At 36.2% G+C, this 19,503-nt stretch overlaps 1 protein-coding gene across 1 annotated transcript in view; it reads right to left on the bottom strand.

Moving 5' to 3' along the window:
- Window positions 1-19,503, bottom strand: part of LOC108553011 (hemicentin-1) — a 123,674-nt gene that overhangs the window by 7,841 nt on the left and 96,330 nt on the right. Inside the window, exon 9 of the mRNA XM_017907752.1 lies at window positions 3,819-4,067. Within this exon, the coding sequence (XP_017763241.1) occupies window positions 3,819-4,067 (249 nt within the window). The remainder of the gene's footprint in view (window positions 1-3,818; window positions 4,068-19,503) is intronic.

A 19,503-nucleotide genomic window follows, 5' to 3' on the forward strand; every position in this document is an offset into this window, starting at 1 on the left:
GTTCGCGTTAATACTGAGATAATAATGTAGAAATTTGGCGAGTACACGCTGATCGTTATTCATTATGGATAAAGGCATCACATTTCCGATTTATTAATGTGTATCGAAGTGTATCAGTTTAACCTGACAATGCATTTCGAAATCCATTGTTACGCGACGCGGAAATATCTTTGATGGAAAAAGAACGCCAAAGCAATCGCCATTGACATTTCCGTGCATTTTAATGGGGACAGACGACAATCGCGTTTCTGTCGATCTTTATACTTTTTATTTTTCTTCGCTCAACGCGTGTTCCAAAAATTAAACAAATTTGCGCCAGAGTTCGAACGTGGCTGCGGGATGAAAATAGAAATTGAATGTTGCAGTTGTGAACAAAGGACTATGTGAAATTAAACGACTTTTTAGAACATTCGAAATGCGTACGAAATTTTAATTCAAGTGACAGTGAGCTGATTGTGAAATTTAAATCACGATATTTGAAAGGAAACACCGTAAATTCTTTTATCTTTTCATTTTATGTATATCGAGGTTTGTAGTAGTATTTTTCGTGATTTGGAATTTGAAACGTGACTCCTTACAGTACTGCATATCTGGAACCCACGTTTGTGAAACTTTTCTATTTAAATTGATTTTTCCAAAACGTCGAAATCTTGAAACGCCTTGAAACCTCACAAAAATTGACGTATCAAGGATGTGTATACATGTAGGTTTAGAAGTCACTGTATTTTGAACAGAAACGCATTTATTTCGCTAATTAAATTCGCATTTTAATATTAAAGCTACCTTCAAATTCGAAACGCGATTGTGAAATAAAAATTCGAATCGAATGTCAAAGTTCCGAATGAAGAATTATTTAGTTAATTGCCAGGAGTGCCTCACTGTTTGTTTCGAGGAATTCTACGTTGCAACATACATTGACAAATGTATCAATGTCATGTATTTAAAAGAGAAGACCGCAAATTCCTCTACCTTTTTATCGTTCCAATTTAAACGACTCATTGAAATCAAAGCGCAACGAGTAAAAAGATTCTTCAGTTGACAGATGTAACACAACTTCATCAAGCTTTTGCAATCAGCAAAGAGCGAGTATCGGAATAAAATAAACCGCAGGTTTTCCACTTCCGGTCGAACGATCTGACGAGAGAAGAAGACTCGATGCTTCGAAAATAATAACAATTTGATCGAATAGCTATTTTAAATATTGGTTAGAAATAAACGACGATCGACGAAGAAAAAGTCAGATTTATTCACAATCGAAGGGAAATATATATAATCACGAAGGTGATATAAAGGGAAGTACTGTTTGTGCCTCACAAGGAGTCTCCGGAGTTGACACAGAGGTAGTAGAACTCGATTGCGCCATCTATGCATCCTATCTTTGTCACGTACTATAACTGGGACGTGTGATCGGTCTGACCAACCACTTAACTTGCAATTGCTATAGTATACATAATATAATATAGCATTCATTATTTATTTGCCACGTGATTTTATTACACTGTGACAATTTACAGAAAAAATACATTTCTAATTAATAACTTAAAGGAAAATGTATTTTTCTGTAATTTCATTGCAAATATAATAATTTGTAATGCTTCGCCAATTGAAAATTAACTCTTGCATTACTATTTAATTATGAAAAATTATACATTAAAGCAGTATTTAATTTCGGTTGATCACTATACTATGTATTCCATTCACGACAAAATTGGATAAAAATTTTAGAGATTCTTCGAATTCCATGCATATTAAAACGTGTGAATTATGACTGTAGTCACGAGATTAGTATACTTTTATAATCATACAATTTCACACGAATTCGTGACGAGTTAGAATCGTTATTATAGTGCAAAGGGTTTCTTGTCTACGGGACTTCTTGTGAGGCATGCACAGTACAACCGTCGCCACTAGAGGGAGACACTGTTGAGAAGCCATTTCGATCATTGTAGGCGGGAGATTTGAATTACCAAGAACAAAGAATATTCTCTAAATATTCCATTCGAATTCCTGCGTTGAACCAAACATGGAAATAGCCCATACGTTTTCCCAATGGACGATTAAAACGAAAATAGAACAAACCACGTCGATAATTCAAGAAATTGCACGTTGCACACGTACGTACCTGCACACGCACGCGAGAGCCACCGGTAATCGGCCAACGATTGTTCCACTTACGTGAATCACAGCTGCCGATCGTGCCGAAGACGTGCAATTAAACAACCAATAAAGCCGTAAATAACGGACGAAAAGGATTAAAATATCGCATGACGGAGTTGAACGACTTTGTATCGCGATGGAACGAAAAACGTAGCCGCATAATGTTGCATGAACCGTGCTGCATACGTGTGTACGTGTGTACATATCGGGTGTCCGAAAGTTCTCTCAATGATCTTCATGGTATGTTCAAATTAGGTAAAAGTGAGATCAATATTCACGTGAGAGAAAATTTTAGAAACAGTGTCGGATCTACCAAACCAGTTAAAACAACTGGTTTCAATTACCGAAAACATGAAATTGCGTTTAAAATTTATATCATCGTGCTTTTTCAGTTTCTGGTTTCGTATAGTATATTTAGGTGTGCACTGCAGAGTGCTAGTTTTAGTTTAAAAAATGGAGGACAGAATTGGAAACACGAGTGATACGAGATAATAACTTTCGTTTCAGTTCCACACTTTCGAATAAGTTTCGACAGTTTAAAAATAAAAATGTGATCGAAGTATCGTGTGATGGAGAAGTTTATAAATGCTTTATGAAACAGTTTCATAGAAAATTGAAAATTGCGATTGACACGCTAGTATTTAATATTCCGCAGACGTTTAATTACATTTTTCCGTATAAACTTTGTTAGATTGTTCAGATAAGGCAAAAATGAAACTGAAAGGTCGTGTAGCAAAAGTTTATAAATGTTTTGTGAAAAAGTTTGAACAGAAACTAGGAACTCCTGGGAGCGTGAAAGGTAAAATGATGCTATTTCTCGTAGTTTGAAATGCTACAGAAATATCTGCTCCAACTGTATTGGTTGCGAGAATCGATATCGCGTGAGATAAAATTAGTGAAAATCGTAATGAAATAAATTTGATCTATATTCATACGTGTTCGAAGTCTGTGAGAAAGCTCATAAACGTATTTGGATTATGGACTTCGATTTGTATTGAATTTCAGTCCTACATTTGTCAACAAATAATCGAAGTTCACTGAGCAAACTTCAGTACACCCGTTATATACTCTTACGCATACGTATTCGCGCTTAAAGATTATTATTTATAGCAAACTGAAACTTTTTCTTTGCTTCTAAAGCAATTTTTATCATTTCTTCTTTAAAATAAAATTTTTCCCAATTAATTAAAAAGTCAGAGTTTTATTTGCATAAAATTTAAATTTTTCCTTTGTCTGTCAACTAAACAAGTTTCTGCCCGTATAAAATTTCAATATTTTCTTTGTGTCTAAAATAAATAATCTTTGCCTGACACATAAACAAATTTTTACTCGCATACATAAAATTTCAATATTTTTGTTACATAAAGAGACTCGTGTAACAAAATTTCAATTATTTCTTTGCCTCTAACATAAACAATCTTTGCCTGTTATAAAATGAAACTTCCATTTACATATATAAAATCTTTTCGTTGTCTTTAAAATAAATATTTATTTAATGAATAAATAAATTTTTTACACAAAATTTCTCATTCTCACGCGTGAATCCAAAGAGCACCCGTTATACATGCATACGTATACGTATTCGCTTTTACTGCCGCCTAGTGTGCACGTAGGCCGTAATTTGGCGCACGTTTCGAACAATCGGAAACCCGTAGACTCACCATACTCGTTGGGTATGATGTCCGGATCGATGTCATCGACCGCCTGCTTGGTCTGGGGGTGTACCGGAGTAGTTGCACCTGCATTAGGTGGCTCGCACACGATGGGAGCGTGCTTTGGACTTCCGGGCCGGCCGTTCGAGTGCTTCCGGTAGAGCGCCGCCAGGATCCCGGCTACGGCCAGGGCCAAAAGGGTCGCTGTTGCCGCCAGGCCCAGCAGCAACGGGCTCAGCATCGACGCGTCCGTGTTCCCTGTCATGGCAGCAATGGAAAATGCTCGATCAACCGGAACTTCCATCGGACTACCTATCTGCTCTGCCTTCCTCTGTTTTGTCCCTGCATCCCGATTATTGCCGCGAAGTATATTTTTAACCCCCTCCACTCGTCACACCCCCAACCCTTTTCCTCGCCCTACTCGTTGATACAGAGCATTCAGGCTATCGGCGAAGCCTCGCGATTTCGAATGGCGAAATTTATCGTTCCGTCGATGTTCGTAGGGTATGAAAAATTATTACCACGGACTTGTTTCGGGTTTGAGACGTTTAGTTTGGTCGTGTGGGATGAGTGGGTTTTGATGGGAGTGATTGATTCTGGTGCTCGAGGATTCTTGGTATATGTGGTGGATAAGATGGTTAATTGATTGGTTGGTGGAAATGTTCGTTGGTAAATCGTTTCGAATGGACGATGTTTCGATTTGTAGAAAATTATGCGGTTTTAGATTATTATTGTTATGTTTTTGGAGGCTAGAGAAATTTATACGATGTCTAAATAATTTGATATGTAAATTTTATTTTAATTGTAAAAATTTGGTGAAAAGTGTTCGTAAAATTAATTATCATGAAACTTTCGTACGGTATTGTAATATGGAGATATTATTAATCAACGTTAAAAAGGTAAAACGTTTGTCTTAGATCGAAGGCACTCATTGTTCATAGATATAGGAAGAAAAATGATATTGAAGGTAGTACTGACGATGAAGGTAGTATTGGTAGAAAATTACGACGTTAAAAAAATGAACGTAGATTAATTTTGCTATCACTTGAATGTGGCAATTATTCACGAGCTTTGTAAAACCATGTAGCTTTAAGCGTGAATAATAATTATGTTACTCCCGCGACAGCAATAAAGAAACGCGGGAACCTCTCTTTGAATTATAAATTACACGGGACAATGAAGCTCTTAATTATTTATAACAAATAACGAATCCATGCATTACACCTGCGATATTATTGATTTTCTAATTCACGTAATTCTTAATATTAACAGTTAATTACTCGTGATATTTGTTTTCGTATCATTAATTAGGAATTACCATAGTTTGAAATTAATTCGAAATATTTTTATACATTTTCGGCTTCCTATACACTATCTATATATTACACTATCCATGAATATGTAAATAATAATTTAATTGAATTCTAGTAGTATACGTAAATGATACTGTAGTTAGGAACCGTGCTAGTAGTATTAGTCAATCATTCGTGAGACAGTGAGTCCGCTTTTCCTGTATTTGATCAATTTTATACTAGAATTTTTCTCCAATGTATATACATTAAAAGAACACAAAAAACTATTTTTAAAAAACATTTTGGATAAATCAAATGTAATATAAACTAACTTTGTTATAATATACACGAAATATTGTTTTAATTAAATGTCATAAAATATCAAAATTCAAGGGCTTCGAATTTATTTTCAGAGAATAGAGAATATTATTATTTTCGTAAAATCAATATTGGTCAATAGTGATTAAAAATATGAAATTAAATAATGCAACCAATTATTTCATTCTCGTGGGGTTTGAAAACACGTTCTCTTCCATATTTAAATTAATATTTTGGTAGATAGGTAATATGCTAGCACATCGTTATACTTGAAATACTACATTGAAATAACGACTATACTAGTTATCTGTTACGTAAAACAAAAGTATTTATTATTATTTAATACGTTCGGGTATCGATTGTAAAAATAAAGATCGATGATGGAGCAAGAAAATTTTTCTGAACCATTTATAAGTAGATACAAAATTTCCATGTGCTGCCCACGCACCCATGGCACAATCCCGTATTTTCAACCGCATCATTATCCCCACTTGTGCTCTTTCTGGGGTAGATTAGCTTAATAAGCAGGACGATAATTAACGAAGGTATGTCAATTACGCCGTTATTACGGTTCAACCACGGTACATATACAGAGTGTTCCACTTTAATTATTCCACGCGATTGTCTCTGAATCTCGTCGTTGTTGAAAAAAATATTGCAAGTTGGAATTAGTCTGACTGGATGCAACTACTTTTGCTTAACATTTTATGCTTTTCGAATGAAATTGCGTTTATGATTAGGGTGCGTTTATTGTTTGTTCGAACAACGTCCATGGTTGACTCTAAAACCATTTATTAAAAATTACTATTACCTACTTCTATCGTTTCTTCCTTTCTTTTTCTCTCTTCAACAATATTAGTAGAGTAACAGAGAAACACCATCGTGCCTAATCTTTTACATGCAAGTGATATTAAGATACAAGGAGAAAAAAGAATATAGGAACGTTTGATAAACATGTAAATTCTGATATTAACTCTTTCAAATATGCACTGCAATTCATTAAATTAATTATGGAAAACAAAAATCTTCAAAAGAAGTGAACAAAAGCTCTTCTATCGGCATCTCTGAACATTCAGCATTACTTTTCATCTTCAACATCCATTTTTCAACCAGACACAAAACTCACCCTCGACAATTTTAGATAAAGACTCAATTTCTTCCATGAAACACTACAATAAAATAATCAAGGAAAAATCAAAGCGTCAAACAAAATTCTTTTATCATTGTCACTGGCCATCCATCACTATTCTTCATCTTCAGCATATTCAGGTTTCAATCAAACGTGCGGGGAGTGCAAATAACACAAGTTCAACAATTCTAAAGAAGGACCCTACCTTTCTCATCAAACACTACAATAAAGTAATTATAGAAAAATTGGGGACTGGTTAGAAAATCTCTTATCAACGTCTTAGGACACCTATCACTACTCTGCATCTTCAGCACATTCAGGTTTCAACGAAACACGTGGCCAGTGCGTGGAGGCGTGTGCACGGGGCGCCACAGGGGGTGAATCGTAAATCAGCCGTAGGAGTCGTGGTCGCTTCGAGCTTTAATCGGACTAAAGCTAGTCGCGGCGATGTCGCGCGTTGTAAATTTTCCCGGTGGCGTAAGCGTGGTGAATTATTAAGCGGTCGTTTTCTCGCAAAGATCACCCCACGCCGATTTTTCCCACCCTCCTCCGACGTTATCGTGCCTACTAATTGGTGTTTGCGCGAAAATGTTTGCTCGACGAGTATTAATAAGGCTGTTTGGTCTCGTTGCGCGGCGCTGTTTGCTCGCTGTCAAGCGAGCGGATTATTCGTTAGCTATTAATTGGCAAGTATTCAAAGGCATCCCGAAAAAGAGCCTCGTCGCTTTGGTTCTATAGAGGAAACGTTCCCTTCGTTTTCAAATTGCGAATATCATAGAGAGTGGCGGTTTTTTTGCTTTGTTAGCGGATTGGCCAGTAAGTAGTACCGGATTTTCCCGCCAGATGGCGCAGCTTTGTTCTGCAGCGCCAATCAGTGTCTTCTTACTTGTTAAATATAATTGAATATTAATTGGTATTATACAGTGGTATATACAATTGTAAAATGTTATTATGATCAATATATCCCTCATATATTATTCAATATAAAAAAATAGAGCCTAGAATTAAATAGAAAGAGGGTTATTTAGTAAACAGAATCTTAGAAGAAATTCTGTTTTATTATTACATGTGGTTCTGAGAAAGCTTTGGTTACTTTGTCCTAATAAGATTTTCATAGTACTCTAAATTTTCAAAGTGGACGAATTTTTGCCCTATCCTTCGTACAATTATTCATAAATTCTTCGCATATGTTATACTTGCGTACAATGACGAAACGTTATTATGCGTCGCGCAAGTAATTTTTATTCCGAAAATTATTTTAATGAAAATTCTGCGTTGCGGTGCTCGATATACTCAGACAATATTACACGCCAAAACGCTGCCCTCTGTGAACTATTCGGCTTAATCATCGCAGTTGATTGACCGCGGGCAGGTTCGGAACCGCGTGCCACTCGTTTTCATGGAAATTTCGCGTTTATCGCGCCTTTTTGTACGGGCAGAGTACGTTTGAAAACTTCATCGAGTAGAATCGATGAACCTCGCACTGAGCCTACGTGTCAAAATAAACGGGGCCAAAAACAGCCGTAAACAGAGTCGCGATATGAGCGCGGAAGAAAATTGCGCGAAAAACTCAGTTAACCACCACGTTTCTCCGCGCTGAACTCGTGCAATGGAAAATTTTCCGAACAAATATGCGAAACAAAAATTTTTCCAACAAATATGCGAAACGAATATGCGAGACAAAAATTTTTCCAGAACATATGCGAAACGAATATACGAAACATACATTTTTCCAACAAATATGTGAAACGAAAATTGTTCCATCAAACACGTGAAACGAAAAGGGATTGGAAAAAAATTATAAAATGCCAATTTTAGCTGAAAAATACTAATCTTCTTTCAGTAAGAATCCACCCACGAGATAATAAATTATAAAATTATAAAATGGCTATAAAAGTCTTAACTAATCTTCTTTCAGTAAGAATCCACCTACGAGATAATAAGTTGTTTATTGTGCCGTAACGAGGGACACTGTGCATTTAGAGTGCACTGGAATATCTCGTTGGATAATCCACCTTTATTCCATTTAGAAGTCAAAACCCAGGAGAATTTGACGAACACGAGAATCTGACTAATGCTTGTTCCTTATGCGTCAGAACGTTTAAATTTTAAACGCGGAGACCGTTCACGTCCGGAACAGGGCGCCCCTTCCGGCTGCGTTTCCGTTTTAGCGATCGTTGGAAGGAGGGAGAATAAAAGGCGAAGGAATAAAAGTCGAAATATACACGAGACGAGAGGAAAGAGGCAGCCATGGAAAACACGGATGTGTCTTCTTAATTTTTCTTTGTTTTTGAAATTAGAATTTGGGAGAATCAAATAATAATAATTGTTTTCTTAAATTTGGGATAATCAAATAGTAGCGTGAAATGAATTTTGCAAATGAAGTGTGTATGAGTGGGACAAAATAAATTTTTCTGCTTAATGTTACACATTAACAATTCAGCATTTGATTAATGATCATTCAATGTTTCTATAATGTTGCATTCAAATTCGCAAATTCATTATAGCGGTACTTTAAAAATTAATTTTGGAACCTTTGATTGAACAGATTTTAAAATAAAGTCTCATAATTTATTTTTCTATTTTTCAAGAGGAATTTAGTTTGTTAGAACAGGATTTTTAATATTAGTCTATCTATTGCAGAAAAGTACACAAGTCGTTGCTTAATTATTATCGAGAAGTATATTTACATATTTGATTACTAACTATCAAAAGTAATACGAATTTCACTCGCAAAAATCAAATAATTAATAAACCTCCAAAATCCCAAAATTTAAGAATACAATGAGCATAAAAATATCTAAACAAATTAAAAATAAATCTTCTTTCCTCTTCAAAAATATTTCCGAATAAACGTACTGTCACCCAAAACAATTCTATTGAAATTCAGACACAACTGTACACGTCCAACCACTCGATGATTCGAATCAATTACCGTGCATTAATTCGACGAACAACGATTGAAAATAAAATTCGTACAGGGAGGATTAACCCGTTTCTTACACTCCCAGGAGCATTGAAAGGATAATTAACGGGCTTCGATTCGCGACAGCGTGCACCCGTTCAGGATTGGGGTAGGTTATTATAAATTAAAATTCCAGCAGCCGGATCAACAAGGGTGCTATTATACTCGGCGTTCACCTGCAAACGCGACGCGGAACTGAATTAAATAAACGCAGAAATAGCCGCGCGTCGGTGTCCTTTTTCGACGCCACCCGTTACATTTACATTTCCTCTGTAATCGCGTTTAATTTGGCGCGGCCGGTGTTGCGGAATTTAATTGCATAAAGGGGAATATGGACGTTTTCGTAAATAGTATTATGTTCCTTCGCAAAGAAATGGAAATTATACGGGATATTGAATGAACCTGAATTCGTGATACCGTCACGGGGTTATTATATTTGGGGGAAGATTCGCATAAATGGAACGAACGAGTTCGAGAAGGAAATTTTAATTCTAGCTTCCGGAAATTTTCGTTTTGTTAACGAATTTTTATGATAGATCAGTGTAATGGCTTTCTTTTATAATAATTATAGTGATATTACTTTGAGATTATTTCGAATAACTATACAAGGTGATTTATGCTACTCGGTCACTTTGAATAATTTTTTTAAGTATGCACTGTATAGCAAAATTTTTTACATAAGGGTTGTATATTTTATATATTCTAGAATATTTTAAATACAATTTTTATATCATAATTAATATGTAAATTTAATAATAAATAATAAATTTAATTTATAATTTTAACGTATTTTAGAATATATATTCAGAACTAGGAAATAGTCAGTCATTCAACTATGTCAAAATTTATTTTGTATCTAGATACGAAAAATTGTTAATCTCGTTAATTTTTAATGTATCGTCAAATTTTACAAATCTATGCTAATAATCTTTTACACAATGTAATTCGAATTTTGGTTACGATGATGTAGACGAATGTTTCAAATATCTCAAAATACTTCTTAACTTACAGAGAAGCAAAATTACAATAGGTAGTTAAATTCAGAAATTATAATAACATACTCAAAGAATTTGGTCGATCGTATTTTATTCGAGGAATTTCTGTAACCGCAGACACAGATATTCCAATTAATCAATTTCACCAGTTATTTAAATACGGTTCTACAAAGGATTCCGCATTAAATGGATTTAATTAAAGCTACACGATGAGGCTGTTCGATTCAAATTTAAATCCCAAGATAAAACCAACGATAAAATTAGCGTAGAACATTGTTCAGAACAATTAGGGTATTCCCTGGAAGTAATCAAATTTCAGGGTATCATTTAAATAATATTATTAAGTACTACTATGCAATTGTTAATCGCTTATTTCCTTTAGCTCGTACATTTTCTATGGTCCATGCATCTCCATTGAAAAATTACTTACAGAATATTATTAATTTTCTTGTTTAATCATTCTACAAATATATACACCAAATTCTTTTATCCCATTTTAATTTCTACAATTGTGAAGGAAGAGTGTCGAGTCCAAGTATTTGAGGTTATGTTGTATAGTTTGCTAAGAGTGAAAACACTATAGAAATAATATATAAGAGAGAAAGGAGGCAATGTACATGTAAGAATAGAAGGCTGAGAAAATGGGTACTAGATCTAGGAACTAGTAGATGTATCCATTGATCATTCTAGAATTGCTATGGGATTTAAATCATCAGTAAATATATTAATCCAACGGCTATAGTACTGAGTTGATGACCATAGTCTGTACTGTATTGTTAATTGTAAATATCTCTAGCGATAATTGAACAATCTATTGATCACACTAGGACTGCTATAGAATATAGATGATCAGTGAATTGATTAATCCAGTGGATATAGTATTGTATAGATGAATATTAATAAAAATTCAATATTCAATATTAATAAAAATATTTATTCCTACATAATTTATTAATATCAATAACAAGTGCTCATTTCACTAATCTCATCCAGTGCAATTTTCGAATTTCAATTAACCCTTTGCACTCGAGAGGCCTCCTTCAGTCGCCATTTAATCAAATTTCGAAGCTCGATATTAATTAAGACATCAAACTTAAAATAATATAACGGTGTGCGAGGTATCGAAATCAAATAATTCTACGTGTTAATTATTATACAATTTCTTATTTACTGCTGAAAAAAATATCATCAGCTTTATAGCAGAAAATCTTTGAACTCTTACTCTTCTTTAGCCAAGAAATCGTCGAGTGCAAAGGTTTAATATCAATAAAAATATTAAATACAGTATTAGTAACAAATATATTTTTAATACATTACTAATGAGTGGATCTCTGACTAACCCTGTCCACTAAAATTCCACATAAGCATTTAAATTTTATTATTTATATTGTGAGGTGGCGAGCAGCGAAGGACTCTATCTGAGGAATAATAAACAGTGACATCAGCTTTGACTTAGGCGTTTAGGATGCCTGGAGTGCATGCGAACGGATGAGATATTTATGACCGAGTTGAGTGATTGAGAGAGAAAGCCTGTGTATGAAAAGAGAGAGTTTTGACTTTAAGTAAGGGTGCAAGGGCGCGGGCGAGGCAGATTGTGTAGTCGAGACGTAGTGAATAAGAGGATCGTGTGTTTAAGAGTTAGAATTAAGAGGAACTTAGTGTAATACGTTAATTAAATAAACCAGTTTTATTATTAAAAGGGAATTGTTGGTCATTAGTGTGAGTAAATGGATAAACTGATAACAATATTTATTGAACAGTATAACAACACAACATAAATTATTAATAAATTAAATCACATAAAATAAATTTGCTTCTTACTGCGATATAATGTATTCAGGACTCTTTCACACACAACCTCTATTTCTGATGACTGTCATTTACCCACTAATTGTTTTTCACGACTCTCTGTCATACTCGTCACGCACATACATTCTTCCACACAAACATTCTTCACACTTATACCAAACATTCTATGACAACCATTACCACAATTAGACGCGCAGATCTCGGTCTGCATAGGATTAATCTAGCTAGAAATCCTACAATATTAAACATTAAATATAGATACCTGCAAATCAATCCAAACCCAAATCCCTAACAAACATCTCAACTCAACCAATCTAAAACCTTCGCACACTATTATCTTCTGCTTCAAATCGTCTCTAAAAACCATGCATCTAAAATCATATCCATCAAAAACCTCCATATACATCTCATTCCACTCGAATCACATCTCCAGTTACATTCCACGACTGACAGTAGCCAAACCGGCTCTCGGTATAAAGAAATTCGTCCACTGCATTGCCACAACGGCTGGCCATATTCTATAAGCGTCTACCGGTGGTTGAAACGTTGAAAAGAGCCGTAAATCCGGCGTAACCCTTACAATCCTCTCTGAATCCTGGGTACCTGAATCCCCGCGCCGGACGAGCGTCCAGGGAGCATTCGCGATACTCGTTAAAGTTTGATTAGACTTTGATTGCCGGCAGAAAGCGGACCAATTTAAACTCCACCAGGTGAACGTCGGTCGGTGTGTACGGGATAAAAAGAGTCGCGACGCCTGGGAAAAAGGGTGGGACGATAACTGGGAACGACGTCCGGTGATCAAGCGGGCGCCGCGTCTCTGGCCGTGAGCAAGAATCCAGGGCTCGAGGAGTGTCCGTGGAGTCTCTGTCTTACTCGGCTTGGCATACAGCTGTTTACACCGGAATATGTCGCCAGCGACGGCTGTAATTAAACTTTTTCCGCCGCGAAATTGGTTGCTCGCCGCTCCCGTCCCATCTGTCCCTTCGCCGGAACCAACCCGACGGCGGATTAATCGATTGCCGTGGAAAATGGCAACGGGAAAATTGCTCAGACGTACCGCGCCAAGAAGAATATATCGCAATGCCGCGATTCCGATTGGATCTTGGGTAAATGAGCCGTAAATCTGCCTTGGCTTTAAACGAGGGCACCCATGCACCCGAAGTTAGGTGTATCTGCCCGGAACAGAGCGGGATTCGTCGAACATGAGAGCTGCAGAGAACTCGAGATGGTAGCTGACGTGAATCCTAGAGGAAAGGTTGAAGACGTACACTACGAGACAAAAGGATAGCGTATGGTATATTTAATTTTGAAGTCACCTATCTGCAATTTTTCTATTGCAACATCATTCGTTGAATGGGGAATTCAGGATCCTAGAATGAGATCACGTAGATAAGATGTCATAGATTTTTGAGCGCTATCAGACGTGGGAGATATTCGAAGATGGAAGCTGTGAGAAAGGCTCAATTTTCGCGATATTTGGGGAGAAATGTCGGGAACAGTAATTTTTTTCAGTATCTTTCTTTATCATATCTTATAGTGTCATTCTTCATCTGCAAAATTAAATTAAATCTATTGCAACATCATTCGTTGAATGGGGAATTCAGGATCTTGGAATGAGATCACGTAGATAAGATCTCATAGATTTTTGAGTGCTATCAGGCGAAAATGGAAGCTGTGAGAAAGGCTCAATTTTCGCGATATTTGGGGAGAAATGTCGGGAAGAGTAATTTTTTTCAGCATCTTTCTTTATCATATCCTATAGTGTCATTCTTCATCTGCAAAATTAAATTTGATTTGTCATTGTATTATTTTTTGTTGTCGAAATATGATGTTTTGAAGTTGTTCCATTTTATCCTACTGACGATAAAAATTGTATGCTTTTACTGGCAGATGGCAAAAATATAACTGTGTAGGTTATTTCAAAATTCAATATAGCACACGTGTGTAATTTCCATGCAGTTTATGCAACGATACAAAATCGCTTATAGAGTTTCGAATATAGGTCTAGGTGTAATTTCAAATTTAGAGATTGTTCATCATTTAAATGATGAAATAACATAGAGGTAATGCAAGTTGTCATGCATGATGGTTAGAGTGGATGTTGAGGATTGTTTTGTTAGGTTGATACGGATCCTTTTTTTAAAAGTATAATTCTTAATTCTATTTTATAATTCTTAAGGTAATTTTAAATTTATTAAATTTAATTTTTAATTTTTTAATGAGATATTCGAATGATATGGAAGCCAATTTAGATGTTGATTGTGATGGTTGGAGGATGTTGGGGATTGTTTTATAGGTTGATACGGATCTTCTTTTTTAAAGTATAATTCTTAAGGTAACTTTAAATTTAACACCTGCTTCTTAATGAAATATTCGATTAATATGCAGGGAAAGGAAGTGTTGATTATGATGATTGGATGATGTTGGAAATTCTTTGATAGGTGACATGTAATTGTTGATGTGAATTTTAAAATAGGTCTTTGGACTGAGGTGTTGATTGTGATATCTAGTGAATGTTGGAGATTGTTTAAACAGTCTTCACAGTGACACATAATTTTTAACACTTAAATTACCAACCTGTAATATATATCAAAAAATACTTTACATACTGTATCGATAAAAATCAATGATCATTTTGCCAAAATCAACAACATGTTCCCAATAATTATAAAAGTAGTCATTTCGACTAATATTAGACCTAGAATTAATAGAGTATTTAATAAAACCCACGATGTAATATCAAATTCAAAAATAATCTGACAAAATAAATCTCTAAATACAAAAATATCTCGATAAATTTTACGTAACACAACCCGTAAAGTGCGAATTAAAAAGAAACTAATTTGAAACCTGTGGACTTTGGTATCTCGAAAAGCTGTAACAATGGAAATTCGTCTACGCTTGGAGGTAAAAAAAAAGAAAATAAAAAATGAAAAAAAAGATAGAAGTGAATAGAAGCGTACAGGGTAAAACACAAATTGATTTGAATAGTAATCTGCACGAGAATCGGAGAACATTTCGCGTTGTAGCACTTCCGGGGGATAAAACGAACTTTTGATGGGCACCGCCTGATACTTTTAACGTTTCCATCTGTATCAACTCTTTTTCCCCTCTCTTATTTAGCCAGCCATAGCGGTGCTTGAGTATTTCGTTTGATCCATCAGCTGGCATCATGCACACGTTGAACGATTCCGCCTGGTAATTTCTACAAAGCGAACAAGTTTCTTAATTTGTTGAAATGCACGTGTACATTCGCCCCGAGGATCTGTTCGTACAAAAATTGTATTCTACATACTTGTATTCCGTAACGCGATGGTCGCACTGTAAATCGACGTACACGATTAACACGGATTTTCTGTTCGAGTCTCTTCACCTGTTATTTTTTTAATTTACGTATCAAACGCCATCTCGTATTTATTTACCCGCGTCTATTTAAATCTCCTTTCATATCTGATAAATAAAACTTGGAGAATAATAATAAAATAATGAAATTTTTACTTAGAAAGTTAGAAAGTAAAATGATACACGAGTATTTCGAAATTTAATAAATGTTACGTTCAATTTATACCGGGTAAATGAATATTGTAATGTGGGGTGTTAAAAAATAGGAATATAAAATGTCACGAATTCGGAATACACAGTAAGCGAGGTGAGGAATGTTTAATCAAGTGTGGAATACAAAATTTATTTTTCCAGAGTGAGATTTTATATCTACGAGTTATTTAAAACATTAAATGTAAATAACGAACCTGGTCTCGGAATATATTTAAATAGATTTGAGAAAAATTGTATCACTGTACTGCCTGTACCACGTGTCGCCATATTGCTTCCACTGACGCAAGCAAATCCTTCTACAAACAATTACCAACCAAAGAGATTCAGCACTTTTACAGGAGCAAAAGGAATAGCAAAGTGAATTGCTGATTCACCCGCGAACAAGTACACGATTACTTAATTAAAGAGAGAAAAATTACATAGTAGCTACTACAGGAAGTAAACATAACGAAAAACATGTATAGCAGTCCGACTACATTATTCAGAACTCTACAGAGCTAAAGACCTACATTACGAAAGAACAAAGACACGCAGGAAACAAAGAACAGAACACCCTAGTGTCACCTATTAGGGGATCAATAAGATCACAACAGGGACATATGAATTTGTAGCGACCATCGTTCTCGCCTTCGTCACTAGATGGATTCCAACGTCAAGGAGGCACGAGGACTTTCTCGCAAGTGTCGGAAAACCCCTATTTCCTAGATACATAACTTGCAGACTTTCCAATAGTATCTAAGGCAGAGTCTGCTTACTGACGAGTCCACTAGCAGGCCCGGGAAGGCTAATTCCTTCCTTTTCCTTTCGTCCTTTTACATACTACCCTATCATAGCAACGACCAGACAAGGGGAGACCAACAGGCCATCACCATAGGAACACCACAGACCATCATCAGGAACCACTGAACAACACAAGACGTCTCATCATCATCATCATCAAAATAACCCATAGGGAGGATCCCCACAAATTCCCAATAACTTCCATCGCAGATATTCAAAATATTCTCACCAAAGGTCCAATTGCACTAACTCTAATTTATAGAGTTAGAAGTCCACGTTGCAAAATGACAAAGAAGCGTAGAATAGGAAGAAAAGGGTGTCACCTATTAGCAAATCAAGATCACAAATTCCCAACAACTTTCATCGTAATATCCTTGATGAAATAAGAAACTGGAATCACCTAGACCAGCATATCCAACAGCAATCATAACGCTCGGTACAATTATTTCGTAGGTCTGTCGCAAGAAATCATTCATCCGAAATCCCAGCGACGAACCCCCTGTTCCTGTCTGCCTAGGAACTGTCTAAATGAGCTTCAAGTTTAACCGTAGAATAGGAGTCGTAAGACTGGCGTCTCAACTATTCCCATTGGCGGGCCAAACATACTCGGCTGGCTTAAATACGTTTCCTGGACTGTTTGCGTTGAAACTCGTGAGCCCCGGCAAGCTACCGTCCCATTACTAATTGTGGCAGAAACAAGAGCAAATAATGAAGCAACGACGGGGGAATAGGTACCGCCACGTCAACCGTTGCCAAATATTGATATACCTGCTGCTAGGTTGCAGTAACGACTGCATGGAACTCGCTACCATGGCCTGGAACGACAACAACGGTAACAACAACGCGCGTTTACTGCCTGGGCTTGCCTTTTATAGTGAAATAACCGGCTAAACATGCACGAAATTCTTAGGATAGACCCCGTTATATCCAGAGGCAACGCGTCGCGTGCCCCGCCGTTTCCATCGCCTTTCCGCGTCGCGTCCCTTGAATATTTAGCGAACAACTTTCGGGGCAAGGGTATTCCTTGATAATGAACCGAGCACCTTTTCACGTGCAGCCATAGGGAAAACTGGCTGGAGATCGGCGAACCATTGTCTAGAGGGCGCACTATGGTCGCTGATGTTTCTGATGCTACGTGTTTTGGGTGGCGGGAGGTTCCATTGGTAGGAGAGGGTCGAATGGAATATTGAAAATTAATGGCAGGGAGTGGCAAATATTTACTGGTGGAGGGGGAGAGGAAGGAGATACCTGAATCGATGATATGTTACTTTGTATTAGTTCGAACGGGTTCGAGATGTATATTGATTTTCGATCTTGAATCGAGGATTTCTGGTGGGCGGATGAAATGAAGGGAAGTTGGAATGCAGTTGTTAAATATTTTAGAAAATTTGGAAGATTCTTTTAGCAATTTTTTTGTCCTTGTGATGATATTTCTGAGATGTTCAGAGACTTTATGGGGGTTTGAAGATTGGTTCGAGGTAAGCTAGATAGAAATCATTAAAAATTTATTTATCATGTATATTTATTCGTATCAGTCTTGACACTTTGGATATGACAAGTGAAATAAGGCAAAATTCGGATGGAATTGTTAAAAACTTCAAAATTAATTTGTTTCTTTGCAGTTGGTATTTATAGAAGATTGAGGTATTGTTTCATATAGTCATAGTCTTTATTAAACTCGAATAATAATGAAACGACGTGTCTACGAATCCAATTAGTTTCCCTCAGTTTGAAAATTCGACAGATTGGAAAAGCTTCATTGAAATATATTTTCAAAATATACCGAACTATTTATATTTAATTGTAGTCCACATCTGATATGGACTATTTTATTTTCACACTTAGATATAAAGTGGCACGTTTTCAAACCCAAGATGCACATAAGATCATCGTAGTATTTCACAAAACACATCCTTTTGTACCACGTAGTGCATATTCCTTCCTTTCTTGCCTTCTCTCAAGCTTTTAGTGCACGTTCAGACACTTACAGAGTGAAACGTGTATCATACCACTGTACTTGTAACAGTTAAATCGCCGTTTTAGGAGCACCCTGTATAGTAACATCATCTGACAATGCGCACCACCATCGATCTTCATTTCAAATATTAATTACTCTGTCATCGACTCAACAATGTCAAGTTGTCGTTTCTATACACCGTCTGCCATTCTCTCTCCCTCTCTCTCTCCCTTTCTCATAATGTAGTCGAGTATTCGAAACTCTCCCTCGGGTTCCCCTGTAATAATTCCGTTAACTGACATTTGTTATCATCTAGGGCGAGGGACCTCATTGCGCGAATCTTCGAGCTCTATATATTTTTCTGAATGGTACCCAGGCCCGCGGAAGCTGGCAATTTTAAACGAACATGCTTGCAAAGTGCTTTACGATCCCGCAGCATTTATTTCGGGATAAGAGTCACAGGGCGAAAAAAGAGGGAGATTATGGCAACATATTCCCGACAACCAGCTCCTCTGGCAATACGTGTTCCAGCTTCTGTTCCACAGGGAAACGATCTTGGTACTTCGCACAAATATTCTGCCAACTTTTTGGTATATTCTTTTTATTAACGGCGTAAAGAAATGGAACGATTATACGTGGAAAAATATATATAAATTTATTGATGAAATTAAGAAAAATTTTGATTTTTCATTTAGTGCGTGTTGGAATATTAATTTCTACTTAACAGAGTCTGATCAGTGGCGGATTTCTAGTTAAAATTGTTAGCCAGTGACTGACTGTCCTTGCTTTACTATGTCTGACAAGTGGCCGACCTATTCTACTTGAATTATATCTGACCGGTGACGCTGATATAATTTATGTAGTAATGTCAAAATTGCAATTTTCCATGCACAA

The sequence above is a fragment of the Eufriesea mexicana genome, unplaced genomic scaffold (genome assembly GCF_001483705.2).
Source record: "Eufriesea mexicana isolate 0111107269 unplaced genomic scaffold, ASM148370v2 scaffold8845, whole genome shotgun sequence".
Classification (NCBI taxonomy): domain Eukaryota; kingdom Metazoa; phylum Arthropoda; class Insecta; order Hymenoptera; family Apidae; genus Eufriesea; species Eufriesea mexicana.